Source organism: Vulpes lagopus, chromosome 3 (assembly GCF_018345385.1).
Source record: "Vulpes lagopus strain Blue_001 chromosome 3, ASM1834538v1, whole genome shotgun sequence".
Lineage (NCBI taxonomy): Eukaryota > Metazoa > Chordata > Mammalia > Carnivora > Canidae > Vulpes > Vulpes lagopus.
In genome coordinates, this window is record NC_054826.1 from 137750969 (window position 1) to 137764740 (window position 13772).

Here is a 13772-nt window from a genome sequence, read left to right on the forward strand (position 1 = left end):
AGCTTGTGTCTTGCTCACAGGGAGAAAGAAAGAATGACAGGAGGAACTTTTCCCACTAGAACGTAAATTCCGTGAGGGCAGGAAATTTTTTTTCTGTTTTGTTCAGCAGTGTATCTCTAGGGCCTAGAGCAGTCCCTGACAATAGTGGGAGCTCAGTCATGTTTGTGGAATGAATGAATGATCCTGTTTATAGGTATATGAAAAAATAAAGAAGACCCCTCACAGCTAACTCAGGATCCCCCTCCCAACCCCAATAGTGTAGTTTGTTCATTCTTTTAATGTTTTTTGTCCTTGTCCAAAAAGCAACTAGAAATAATTCCCAAAGAGCCCTACTTTATATTCTCAAAGTCTTGCAAAGCTCTCAGGAATTGACGATTGCAGCAGTATAACCAAGGAAATGGCAGCTCTCTGATGATCAGGAAGCTGGATATTTATGATGTCAAGCAAATAAGTTCTGTCACTGGGGAGGGAGGCTGGATCTGGAAGTATACAAGTGTTTGACTTATTCTCTTGATTTTACCTTTTATTTGTAGGCTCAGGCTCACTTCATGATCTTCATCTTTTCCCTTTTAGAATATGACTGGGTAGAAATTTGTCATTTGGAGACTAGAATACCATCCATAATAACGTGAGTCAGTCTCTCTCTCTCTCTCTCTCTCTCTCTCTCAATTTATTTATTTATTTATTTTGGAGAGACAGAGAGAACAAACATGAGTGGGGGGAGAGACAGAGGGACAAGGGAAGAAAGAATTTCAAGCTGACTCAGTGCTGAATGTGGAGCCCTACATAGGGCTCGATCTCACAACCCTGAGATCATGACATCAAGAGTCAGATGCTTAACCGACTGAGCCAGCTAGGCACCCCAATAGAATGTGAGTCTCTTTTAATGCTGTGAGAGGACACCTTATAACCAGTTTGAGGGAAATCTAAGGAGCAGATTCTTGTATAGACTCCCAAAAAGGCATCACAAGGTCCAGGAGTTGATGTGAGAAAGTGGAATCAAGGTAAATATTTTTAAGTGTATAAAGATTGGGAAGTAAAAGGATGTTACTCAGAAGAGTAGTCTATGAGTCAGGTTGGTCTGACATCAGAAGTCCTTAATATCAGGCCCACCCATCCGGACTCATTATGTTAAATTGTGGCTTATCTTCCTTTTCTGCTTCCTGAGACTTAATCATGGTTTCCTCCATGAATATCATCAGCTCCTGAAAACTTCATAAGATAAAAGGAGAGGAGGTTTTCTTTTTTGGAAGCTTTCTTGGAAGCTGCTACTCAAAAGACTAAAACTGACTTCTGCACCTTCAATGGTAAACTATGTAATGCTTGACATGAGCCCTCATCCCACTCTATTCAAATTATACTCTAGGGTCATTGATTATGTCCCTATTGCATGCAAGGCACAGAGGGGCTACAAATAGAGAGATGAATAAGACTTTGTCTCTGCCCTGAAGATACCACAATCCCAGCGTAGAGATATACATACATCCAATTCTCCCATGACAGGCATGACACGGGCTGACATGGAGCCACTGAAGGGTTTTCAGCAGCAAGTTTCATGAGCATCTAGATTTAGCCTTTTTCAATGTGTCCTACTTTATCTCTGTCACAGACTAACTTCATCACTTCCGAGGAAGTGCAAGAGAAAGATAAACTCATTTTGTTCATTTTCCAAATGTGAGTTGGTGACTCCATTCTGAGGAATGATATAGGCACCTACTTCTAGTTAAATCCTAAAAAGGACTACTCATAGTTGAGAGCAATTAGAGAGAGCTAGAAGGTGGGGAAAGTAATCAAATCCATGAGGACAAATAGTTAATCTGGCTGAGGAGACTGGAAAGAAGAGAGGAAAATGGTAGAGGAGTAAGGGAATGAAGGAGGGACAGATGTGGAATCTAGGAGGAAAAGAGACTAAGAATCTAATCTAAAGGCATGAAACATCGAGACACATCAAGATGCATGTGACAAGGCCATGTCTGCCTTCTCCCCAGGACTTAGGGCAGGTCCTTACACGTGGTATTGAATAAATATTTGGGGATAAAGGTACTAAGAAAAAATTAATCAGGTGCATTTCTTTATAATCCTTACACTTGTGACTCATACTTGTTCTCTTAGGAAAGCAAAGCTTGAACCCTCTCTACCATCTCTGTTTCATTTTCCAGATCATCTTAAAATATATTAAGTGACAATATCATAATGGATCGTGTAGGCACTTTCCCACTTCGAATAACCACATCTTAGGTTGCTTGCAGTATTCGATTTTAATATTGTAAATATACAAAGGAAGGCAAGAAAGCATCTCAGCGCTGCAGAGTAAGACCCCATGAAGAACCCAAAACTGAATCAGGAAAGGTTCCTTGCTGGTTTGGAATTCAAAAGCCATCCTGGTGACCTGCTCAGTCTTCTCTCGCTCAGAAGTGGGCAACTCTGGTTCTCCCTCCGGTTGACTTTGCCATTTGCAGCAACAAGCGTCTCTCCTCCTCCTCTGCTTCTTGTCCTCTGCTTCTCTTGTCCCATGCCCTCTACCCACCCTGCCCTTCTATCTAGCAGCAGGTTTCTGCAGGGGAGAAAACATGAGTGGGTCGGTAGCTGCCCAGTGAAGACGTCCCCCACTAGACAGGATTCTTGAAACTGGGATCTCATAGGTGCTATGGCCACATATGGCCACATATGGGAACACAGGATCCCAATGGCCAGGATATCCGTCCTTCCTTCTGTCCATGTGGCAGTGTGTGCCAGGGAAACTCCCTGAGGCTGAGTAAAGAGCTCAAAATGTGGCAAGCACTTGGGATTTCATAGAGCTTTGTGAAGTTTACATGAATGTTGGCAAACAAGTATCACAGAACTATCTAGAATTAGCAGAACACTGCAAATATCATATATCCAAATCTGAACTCCTGAAATTCCAACCTATCACCACCCACCCACTCCCAGCATGCCTGCTCTTCCCACAGACTTCTTTATCTCAGTTGAAGAGAACTCCATCTTTCTGTTTACTCAGCCCATGAAATTGGATTCTTCCTTGATTGCTCCCTTTCGCTCACATCCCACATCTGATCTGACTGGGAAATCCCATGGACACCACTTTTAAAATGTATCCAGAAACTTAGAACTTCTCACAGTTTGCACCATTATCACATGATCCAAATGGCTACCACCTCCAGCCTGGATTTATTACAGTGGGCTCCCAACTAATCTCCATGCCTCCGCCCCTCCTCCCCCTCACCCCACACACCCCTCTGCCAGTCTAGTCTCAACACAGCAGCCAGAAAGGTCCTTTTAAACATTGGTCAGATCACATCACTTGTCTGTTCAAAACTCAGTAGGTCCTCATGTGTCTTAGAGAAAATCAAAGTCCTGATCACAGCCCATAGTATTCACATGATGCGGCCTCCCCACCGCTTCTCCACCACCCTCACTCTTGCTCACTCTGTGCCAGCCACACTGGCCTCTATGTTTCCGGAACCTATCAAACATGGTCTCATTTCCAGCCTTTGCACTGGCTTGTCCCTCAACTCTGGACCACTTTTCCCCTGGAAATGCAGAGAGCTAACTGCCTCAGCCACCTCAGGTCTGCGCTCAGATATCATCTTCTCCTACCTCACTTAAAATCCCCCCAGCATTCCCAATCCTCACATCTTCCCCAGGTAGCATTTTATGACATACCATACAATTTTATTATGTTTCGGGGGTGGGGTTTTGTGGGGTTTTTTCGGTTTGGGTCTGGGTCTATTTTTCTTTTGGTCTCTTTCCCCCTGGTAAAATGAAAGCTCCCTAAGGAAACTTAGACCAATCTCTGAAACTTGTAGATGCTCAATAAGTATATGCTGGTGAACACCTGATGTGCAGGACAACTGAAGCAAGTACCCTGAGCTTATTAATTTAGAAGAGATCAAACATTATGAAATTCAAGTGTGGTTTGGGGTTTGGTGTAATGGGTTGAAAAAATATATATGATTTTCAAAGTAAACTCTTCTCTTTTTTTTCCCTATTATCTAACTTCTAATCACCAGTCTGCACTGATGGCAATGTATGCACAGATACTGATGTGCTGGTTCCCATAAATAAGTGCAAGCTAGTGAGTCAGTCCATCAGCTTATAGACAGATCGCTATCATCCAAGCAGAATGAAAAGGTAAAGTTCTCATTCTCAAGGACCTTACATGTAGCATGCATGAATAATTATTCCACTGTACTCAGATGAAAGAAATGTCACATTGTTGTTGGGTTTGGGTTTTTGGGTTGTTGTTGTTTTTTTTTTTTTTCTGTCTCTAAATCAATTTAATCTGCTCCACTCCCTCTGAACCAAGCTCAGGCTGAAATCTGCAATGGGCCCCAAGGCTACCAGTTTTAGTGTGTGGCCACCCTGGCTTCCACCTGTCCAGGTCAGTCGTCCTATTGATCCCTGGGGTGCTGTGATGGAGCATGGCACAGATCTGTGACACTCTTGGAATTTTCTTCCACTAACCATCCTTCCTAAATTTTTGGAAAGCTCTCCTTTGTAGGGTTGCCTCTTTTTCAAAATAGTGTCAACCTCTACCCTGTCCTTCTTCATGACCCCAGAGATTTGTAACTTCAGCATGGCAGGTGGGGTGCAGGTGGGGAGTTCTATAGGACACAGACAATCAGACTTTAATTCATCTCTTTACCTAATGTAATACATCTGATAAGACCAAATAGCCTCAGAATGATTACAACAAAAGAAATCACAAAACAGAGTTTCTAAACGGAATGCATAAATTCTCAGACAATGTAACATAAAGATTGATCCAATGGGCTAGAATTCATCAGAGAAATGTTTCTGGAAGAAGCAGATTTTGAATCAATCCTTCAAGAGGGGGAGAGAGACTGAAACTTTCCAATAAAGGCAGATGATTTCGTCTTTGGTGCACAACAGGGGAAGGAGGGGGAGGATGCCAAGTCCGGAAATAGTGAGTCATAACCTGGGGAGCAGAGATAGAGCATCAGGATTGTAGGGTATCACGCCCAGCAGGGGATTCTTCACCATGGCAGAGCGGCAAGTCTACGGGGAGGCAGCTGGAAATCCGAGCACATTAAGCATGACTCAAGACCAGTTTAGATTCCGGGATGAGAAAGAGGGGAATGAAAATACACTCCCCAAGCATTAGTGAAAGATGACCCACAAAAAAGGAAGAGACCAAATACTGCCATGAAGAATCCCAAGTGCGGTATTGGGCATGTACTTCATTCCAACTGAAGCATGAACTTGCTACCGTGTTGCATTTCCCAGAGCTACCTCAGTCACTGGGCTCATCAAATCCAATTTCTCCTTTTGGTGGTAAAAAATGTGAGGCCACAGAAGACTCACTAAGGTAGAGCAACTGGAGCTCGTCCGTCCTTGTTCTCTGAGATGGTGCTAAACTTTGTAGCACTCCTGTCTACCTGGGGAGCTCTTAGAAAGACCCAGAGCATTACAGTCACAGAGGGCACACATCTAGCAAAAGGAGGGGCATTTAACAAACAACAGGAAGGCTGTCCCTCCCCTTCCATGTAGTTTCAAAGTGGTTTCACTACTACTCCCAATTGGTAGTATATACTTCGTACCAGCCGCCAGTGCTCGGGCATACATCTCGTACTGTTCCTAAGACCTGTGGAATCTTTATCCTTTCAGGAAGATGATGGCTTGGAATAGCTAAAAGTGCCTTGGTTCTAGCTCCAGTGGCGGAAGTATGTGATTAGAGTGGGTACCACGCCACTTTGTATTACAGTAAAGTAAATAGGTTGATTTTCTCATGCCATTCCTTTTGGAGACTCCAGAGAGCTGTTGATTTCTTAACTGTCAGGCACTGCAAGGGAACTGGATCGTTTCCATGGTCCCTGCCATCAGCAAGTGTGCATTCTAAGGCAGTACATACTCAAGTGGGCATGTTTAATACTCACAAAAAGTGAAATGCCATGATATGCGAGAAGAGAACAAGCCATTAATTTGATTCGAGGAACAGGGAAAGGGTTCATAGGAAAAGGACCATTTTTAGTACGCCTGGGTGGCTCGAGTGGTTGAGTATCTGCCTTTGGCTCAGGGCATGATCCCAGGGCCCTGGAATCAAGTCCTGCAATGGGCTCCCCATGGGGTGCCTGCTTCTCCCTCTGCCTATGTCTCTGCCTCTCTCTGTGTGTCTCTCAAGAATAAATAAATACAATTTTTTTTTTTAAAAAAAAGGAACATTTTTGCTGCCAGTTAGGGGATAAATTGAATCAATAAGCAAAAAAAGAATGAGAAAAACATTCCAAACTGAGTAAGAATAACAAAGCCATAGCCATGTGAAAGTGCAGGGTGAGTTCAAGCAATAGTAAACAGTTTTCTGTGGTTGGAGCAATGGGCACTTGGGAGATGGCGGTGGAAGATGAAACCAGATGATGGAGGACCGTAACTATCAGATTTGGGATTACAGCAGACCCAAAGAGCACGTTCAGTCATGTTCCAAACAATGACAGCCTAGTTGGAATAAGTGGGTACCTTCCTGAGATGAGTACTTTGAAGGACTGCGCTCATTGGCATGCTCAAGCCCCAGGGCCATTGAAACACAAATCAGTCCTCCTTACTTGATACTCAGACCTGATAAGATTGTGTCTCAGTAGAGGAAAAATAAGCAGTGATTAGGTAAGAAATCAGGCTTCAGACTCAAGATGAGTCATCAGCAGACCCACAGTGGAGGAGGAGTCTCTGTCCTGCTGGGCTGTGTGTCGTGGGAGGTTACAGAGTGTAAAGATAAAACTGCCAGGAAGGCCCCTTGAGAAAAATCTGTTTCTGCCTCAGGGGAATTACAGAGGTCTCTCCAGGGTCAGGAGTCCCAGGGGATGAGGTGGCAAGGGTAGGGGTGCATGGACTGCATTTAGGAAGAACCCAGTAAAGTTCTAAGGTACAAGTCAGAGAAATGGAGAAAGAAGCTGGGTCTATTCTCTAGCACCAAACAAGTTGGAAGTGTTGAAGGCACTGCAGGGAGACCCCAGCCGGCTCAGCCTGTGGGCACCCAAGATGCACACCGAGGGCTCAAGATAGAGCGCCCCTGGCTGCACAATTCATTCTGAATGCCACCAGCTGGTGGGCTAAGGCTACCAAAATAATTCCCTGTCCTGGTGAGAAGTTGTCCCCAAACAGTGGCTCTCAAACTTGGGATACATCGGAATGATGTGGAAGGTTTGTCAAAACACAGATTGCTTGGCCCCATCCCCAGAGTTTCTGATTTAGGAGTTGTGGGATGGGCTGAAGGATTTAATTTTCTAAGGACTTCCCGAGTAGTGCTGATGCTGTGGTCTGAGAACCACTGATCTAGAACTTGATGGACCAGAAAGCACCCAGGTAAAGCCTTCACTAGTTGAATCTAAGTGGAACTAGAAAATGTAGGCTTTAATCGATTCTCGCTTGAACTACCTGGAAGGGTTTTGTATGCCCAGGAGACTGATAAATGTCAAAAGCGTCAACAGCTCAGTGATAATGCAATAGAAAGGAGAGGAGAAGGGATGGTTAGTTTAAAGGATTTCAAGAAGGAATCTGGCCATTTGCCCAGAACAACCACCTGTTGGAGGAGGAAGGAACAGCGTCAGTGGCCAGTGACTGGTATCTACAGCTCTCCAGTCACCTGGCCACCTCTAGAATCATCTTCAGGAGCTTTCCAAAAACACCAGGCCCTGGGCCGCATGCCCAGGTAAATTAAATCAAAATCCCTGTGTGTGTGGTGGGGGGAAGTGGGCATTGCTGACTGTGGAAGTTTCTGAAAGCTCCCAGATGATTCTAATAGCATTTAGGGCTAACAGCCACTGGTCTAAGGAAAATCTGATCCAGTTTAAAGGGGAAACAAAAACCTCATAGGGGATCGAAGAGTTAACATCTCCAGGTAACTTAAAACTTGGCAAGATTTCAGAACTGACCAGTCCTCACGCTCTCGCTCCGTCCTTCCCAGATCTTCAAATCCCACTTACTGTTGATATTCCCAGTACCTGGGCAGTTGCCCTGCTGTGCTCCCCCTCACCTCGTTAACTGTGGATCACCGTTATGGCTTCTGGCAGCCGTATGGCTTACAGCCGAAAGCACTGATCAAGGTGTTCTCCTCGACATTGGTTTCTTCCTGTCTCTCAGAGGCCTGACACCGAGAGCAGGTTCAATGGCATTTGTCTCCGCAGAGCCACACGTCCATGAATCATTTATTTTATATCAAATCAAAATGTAGATTTAAGAGTCATGAAATGCCCTGGTGAAAGGGAAGATTCATAGATAGGCTAGTCAAATATTTCATAGAGAGATAACCTCAGTACAGTGAAATCTAAACGAAATGTCAATGAAATTCCAACATATAAAATAGATTTTAAAAGAGGCACTATGGAACGGTGTGTGTGCTATGTTGCTATCTGTGTTAATGAAAGAAAGGAGATGGGGCAATGCTGGGGGGAGGGAAAGCTACCTGGAGAAAGATAGGCTGGAGATGGTAACACTGGTTTCCCTTAAAGTGGAGAACTGGAGACAAGTTAGTAAAGAGACGTTTCACTACATACGGTTTTGTACCTCTTGACTTTTGAATCATGAGCATGGATCACCTATTTGAAATTAAAATTTTTAGCAATTGATTTTTTGTAGTGGAGCTGTTCTGGTTGGAGCAGGCTGGTCTTTACCTTGCCACCGCTCCCACCTAGCCTAAACCCCATCCCCAGACAGAGACCCACTAGAATTTTTAATCCCATGAAGTTCCTCAGAGGATGTCCCCATAGGATCTGGTTGGAAAGCTACTGAACTTTTCAACCCTACATCTCTTAGCAGCCAGAATTGATGCCTTAGAGAGGCCAAGTAACTGACTCAAAGTCACATGACTAACAAATGAAACTAAACCTCCAGATTCTTTCATTTTTCTTTCTGGTCGTTTTTTTTCCAACGCCTCCTCAGATAATTTAATTCCTTCCTTGTAGGGCCGCCCGGGGGGCTCAGCGGCTTAGCACCGCCTTCAGCCCAGGGTTGATCCTGGAGTCCCACGACGGGCTCCCTGCATGGGGCCTGCTTCTCCCTCTGCCTGTGTCTCTGCCTCTCTCTGTGTCTCTCATGAATAAATAAATACAACCTTTTAAAAATAATAATAATTCCTTCCTTGTAGCATCTCAGATACTTGTTGGGCCTCTGCAACCATGCCCAAGAGATACCGTTAATGCAAGCACACATCAGAGGCAGAGAAAATTTATGGACCGGACGCTAAATGAACAGCAACACAGCGTTGATACTATGACAACGATCCTCACCATTTGTGAAAATTCACGCTATTAACAACCACACAATATAAAGGATTATGTAGTTTATTTGGGTATTTTGTAGCATGAGTCACAAGACAAACATTGGGAAGATAAAAGCACCATACACAGAAAGCAAGTGTAGGGTTTTTGTTGATGCTGGCACAGCCCCAATGACCACTAGGTGGCAGTAGTGTCCTAACAACGTAAGGCAGTAGGCCTAGCGCTCGCGGAGAGGAATTCCTATCACACAACTGACCACCTGGCCTTGAGACCCAGAGAGAATTATTAGAAGCAGTTCCAAACAATTCATTCTCTTGATAAGCTCCGTCCTCTGTTGTAACAGCCAGGAATGCTTTAGCTGATGTCAAAAAGCAGGCTCCTACCGGCAGCCCGTAGGCAGAATCTGGTCAGCAGCAATGCAGTCGCCCAGGTCAGTGTTTGGCTTTGTTGTTTTGTCTAAAATGACTTTAGGTGGAGCAGGCTCTCTCCACTTTGCCAGATCTCCTGCCACCCCTTTAATGTCTTATTAAAGATATTTAAGGCTCCCTCTCTTATTTTTGCAGGGCCTCTGAAGGCATTTGAGATTGGGATCTCTGCTAAAGCGCCTTGCTTAAATACACAATAACCCTGCAATCGCAGTCTAACTGGTCTGCTCAACCAACTTAAGCTCTCTCGCCTCCATCTATCTTTCCTATGTCATCCCTCTATCTGCAATGTCCTTTTCCTATTTTTTTTTTAAAGATGTATTTATTCATGAGTGACACAGAGAGAGAGGCAGAAACGCAGGCAGAGGGAGAAACAGGCTCCATGTGGGACTCAATCCAGGGACCCCAGGATCATGCCCTGAGCCTAAAACAGATGCCCAACCGCTGAGCCACCCAGGCGTCCCGGCCATGTCCTTTTCCATGGCATGTCCTTTTTTTTTTTTTTTTTTTTCTGCAATCCTTCTCATTCTTTTTTTTTTTTTTTTTCTAAGATTTGATTTATTTACTTGACAGAGAGAGAGAGAGAGCACAAGCAGGGGGAGCCACAGAGGAAGAGTGAGAAGCAGGCTCTCCACTGGGCAGGGAGACCCACACAGGGTCCTGGGATCATGACCTGAGCCAAAGGCAGATGTTCAACCAACTGAGCCACCCAGGTGCCCCAATCCTTTTCATTCTTGAAGGCTCAGATTAAAGGTCACCTCCTCCTTTTCTTTAAAGATTTTTATTTATTTTATTTATTTATTAATGAGACAGCGGGGAGGGCGGGTTGCAGAGACATAGGCAGAGGGAGAAGCAGGCTCCATGCAGGGAGCCCAACGTGGGATTCGATCCCGGGACTCCAGGATCACGCCCTGGGCCAGTCAGCGCTGAACCGCTGAGCCACCCGGGCTGCCCCTCCTTTTCAATCATATCAGGCTGAAGTACATCTTCCCCTCTTCTGACCTCTCGTGCCACACAGAGCCTCTACTACTTGGTTGGTGCTTATTTTCTGCTCCGTACCATCAGCTGTCTCTCATGGGGCCTCTACTGCTTGTAAGTTCTCTGAGGGAAGCAAAGAAGCCTGCCACTTCTTTGTATGTGTGGTATCTTGTATACTGTCCTCCCCAGCTTTTGATTTCTTCCAACTCAAAAACTATGCCAGTACCTCCTTAATGGGGATGAATAGGATGCAAAATGGTTTAGAAAAAAGTATTATATAAGATATCATTTTAAAAGATGTCATTTTGGGGACTCCTGGGTGGTTCAGTGGTGAGCGTCTCCCTTCCGCTCAGGGTGTGATCCTGGGCTCGAGTCCCACATCAGGCTCCCTGCAGAAAGCCTGCCTCTCCCTCTGCCCCTTTCTCTGCCTCTCTTTGTGTCTCTCATGAATAAATAAATAAAATCTTTTTTTTAATTATGTCATTTTTGATACAAGTATATGAAAAAGTAAAACTCCATTGTCTCCTCAAGGGGCTAAGAAGATACACTGCAGGGTTCACCATAAGCTCTGGAACTTGACATCCCTAACAAGCTGGGTGACTGAGCAAGTTACTTCACCTACTAATAATAAGATAATAACAGTACCTACTTAAGAAGATTTGGGTTTTTATTAAATTTTTAGTTTGAAATAACTTTAGAATTACAGAAAAGTTGCAAAAATTGTAGAGTTTCTACCCATCCTTCACCCACCTTCTTCTGATGCTAACATCTTACATAAACAAAGTCTTAAAATCAAAACCAAGAATTGACATTGATGCAGTACTATTAATTAAATCTACAGAACTTATTTGAATTTCACGTTTTCCAGATGTCATGCTGCGCCCCTCTCATCATATTTGGGGGTACATGATGTCGATGTGTCTGGCTATTGGTGAGGTTAACTTTGACAGCTTGGATTAGGTGGTGTGGGGGGGGGGGGCTTCTCCATTGTAAAGTAACTATTCTCCCCTTTTGTAATTAATAAACTCATGGGAAGAGACTCAGACTATGCAAATATCCCATTTCTCATCATACTTTCGCCCACTAATTGTAGTGTCCATCAGTGTTCTTACCTGCAGCAATTATTACTGTGGTGTTTGCAAAATGGCAAGCTTCTATTTCTCTTATTCCTTCTGCATATATTAAGTGGAATTCTTTTTAAGAAAATATTTTATTTATTTATTCATGAGAGACACAGAGAGAGAGAGGCAGAGACACAAGCATAGGGAGAAGCAGGCTCTGTGTGGGGAGCCCAACGTGGGACTTGATCCCGACACCCCAGGATCACATCCTGACCCAAAGGCAGACGCCCAACTGCTGAGCCACCCAGGTGTCCGGAAGTGGAATCCTACTGCAAGGAAAAGATGTTTTTCCCCCTCCCCATTTATTTATTTGGGAGAGGCGGTTAATGAGGATGAAATGAAGTAGGACAGTGAAAGTCCAGGAAGCGTGAGCCACTTCTGATGTTATTATTGAGACGATATGAACGCTCTGATTACCATGGCCATTTTCTGGTTGGGAATGAGTCCTTCTAAGATCCTTAAGGGTATTCCCAAATGGTCTACTGTGCTAGTTTGCTAGAGCTGCTATAACAAAACACCACGGACTGGGTGACTTACACAACAGCATTACAGTTCCAGAGGCTGGAAGTCTAAGATCAAGGAGGCAGCAGATTTGGTTGCTTCCCAGGCTCCTCTCCTTGGCTGGCAGGTGGCCACCTTCTCCCTGCGCCCTTCCCTCTGTGCGCATCCCCCCCATTGCCTCTTTCTGTGGCCACGTTTTCTCTTCTTCCAAGAACACTAGTCGGGGCTACCCGGGGGGCTCAGAGGTTGGGCGTCTGCCTTGGGCCCAGGGTGTGATCCTGGGGTCCCGGGATGGAGTCCCACGTCGGGCTCCCTGCCTGGAGCCTGCTTCTCTCTGCCTGTGTCTCTGCCTCTCTCAGTGTTTCTGATGAATAATTAAAAAAAAAGAAGAAGAACAGTAGTCAGATTGGATTATGACCCGCCTGAGTGTCCCCTATTTAACTTACCTCTTGGGATCACCTGCTGACCGTCTCCGACTAGGCTGCACTCAGGTACCGGAGTTGGGGCTTCCACATAGCCATTCTGTGGGGACACAGTGGACCCCATAGTGTTTCCTTCCTTCCAAGAACAATCGTGAGGAAATCCCTGCGCATGTGGGGGGGCTTTCGGGTGGATGGCAGGCTCCGGCCCGGTCGCTCGGCGACCCCTCGCTGGGTCACCAGCGCGAGGCCTGCGACCCCTTCCCGGCTGGCTCGGGGCTCCGCAAGGCCGACCTCCGCGCCGCCGGGTCACAGCGCTGTCCCCGCAGCCGCCAGCGGCGCGCCGTGCTCGCCCGTCCTCCCGGGGAGCCCAGCCGGCCCGACCCCGCGTGCCCCCCCTCGGGGAGCCCAGCGCGGCCCTCGCCCCCGCGTCCGCACACCTGCTGCACAACCCGCACTTGTGGTTGGCGCGGCGGCACACGGGAGCGCGGGTGAGCACCCCTGGGAGCACAGGTGAGCACCCCCGGGAGCGCGGAAGAGCACCCCCAGGAGCACAGGTGAGTCCCCGGGACCGCGGATGGGCACCCCCGTGAGCACGGATGAGCACCCTCGGGAGCGCGGGTGAGCACCCCCGGGAGCACAGGTGAGCACCCCCGGGAGCGCGGAAGAGCACCCCCAGGAGCACAGGTGAGTTCCCGGGACCGCGGATGGGCACCCCCGGGAGTGCGGCTGAGCACCCCCGGGAGCACAGGTGAGCACCTCCTGGGAGCGTGGATGGGCACCCCTGGGAGCGCGGCTGAGCCCCCATCCCAGGAGCGAGGATGAGCACCCCCGAGAGCGCAGATGAGCACCCCCGGGAGAGCGGGTGAGCCTCCCCCCCCCGGGAGCACGGGTGAGCACCCCCGGGAGCACAGGTGAGCACCCCCGGGAGCGCGATGGAAACCCCCAGAGCGGGCAGGGACGACGAAGGAGCGGGCGTGTAGGGGGCGTTGCGGTGCCCACACGGAACCTTCCTTTCCTGCCCTTGGAGAACCAGCCGCAGAGCAGACACCTGCTGGGAAGCCCGTCCCCTTCCAGGGTGTCCCCCCGGGGGTGGCA

General features: G+C 46.8%; 1 protein-coding gene across 3 annotated transcripts; it reads right to left on the bottom strand.

Annotated features, from left to right (window-relative positions):
* Nucleotides 1–2239: 2239 nt before the first annotated feature.
* On the bottom strand, nucleotides 2240–13531 carry LOC121486110. Of its 3 annotated transcripts, none has more exons than XM_041746857.1 (2): nucleotides 12702–13531; nucleotides 2240–2554 (listed from the first exon to the last, which is right to left on the bottom strand). In XM_041746857.1, the coding sequence occupies exons 1-2, from the start codon at nucleotides 13480–13482 to the stop codon at nucleotides 2541–2543; spliced, it is 795 nt and encodes a 264-aa protein (XP_041602791.1). In that variant the 5' UTR covers nucleotides 13483–13531; the 3' UTR covers nucleotides 2240–2540. The 3 variants fall into 3 exon arrangements, with proteins under 3 accessions (XP_041602791.1, XP_041602789.1, XP_041602790.1); XM_041746855.1 differs by lacking the exon at nucleotides 2240–2554 and adding an exon at nucleotides 4625–4939; XM_041746856.1 differs by lacking the exon at nucleotides 2240–2554 and adding an exon at nucleotides 7705–8206.
* Between the last annotated feature and the right edge of the window lie 241 nt (nucleotides 13532–13772).

Coding starts and splice junctions, on each gene's coding strand:
- LOC121486110 (XM_041746855.1), bottom strand. CDS start 13,482: ATGGGGGCTCAGCCGCGCTCCCAGGGGTGCCCATCCACGCTCCCAGGA. Junction 4,940..12,701: donor TCAGCAGGTGATCCCAAGAG/GTAAGTTAAATA, acceptor TCTGCTCCCCAG/GTTATGACTCACTATTTCCG.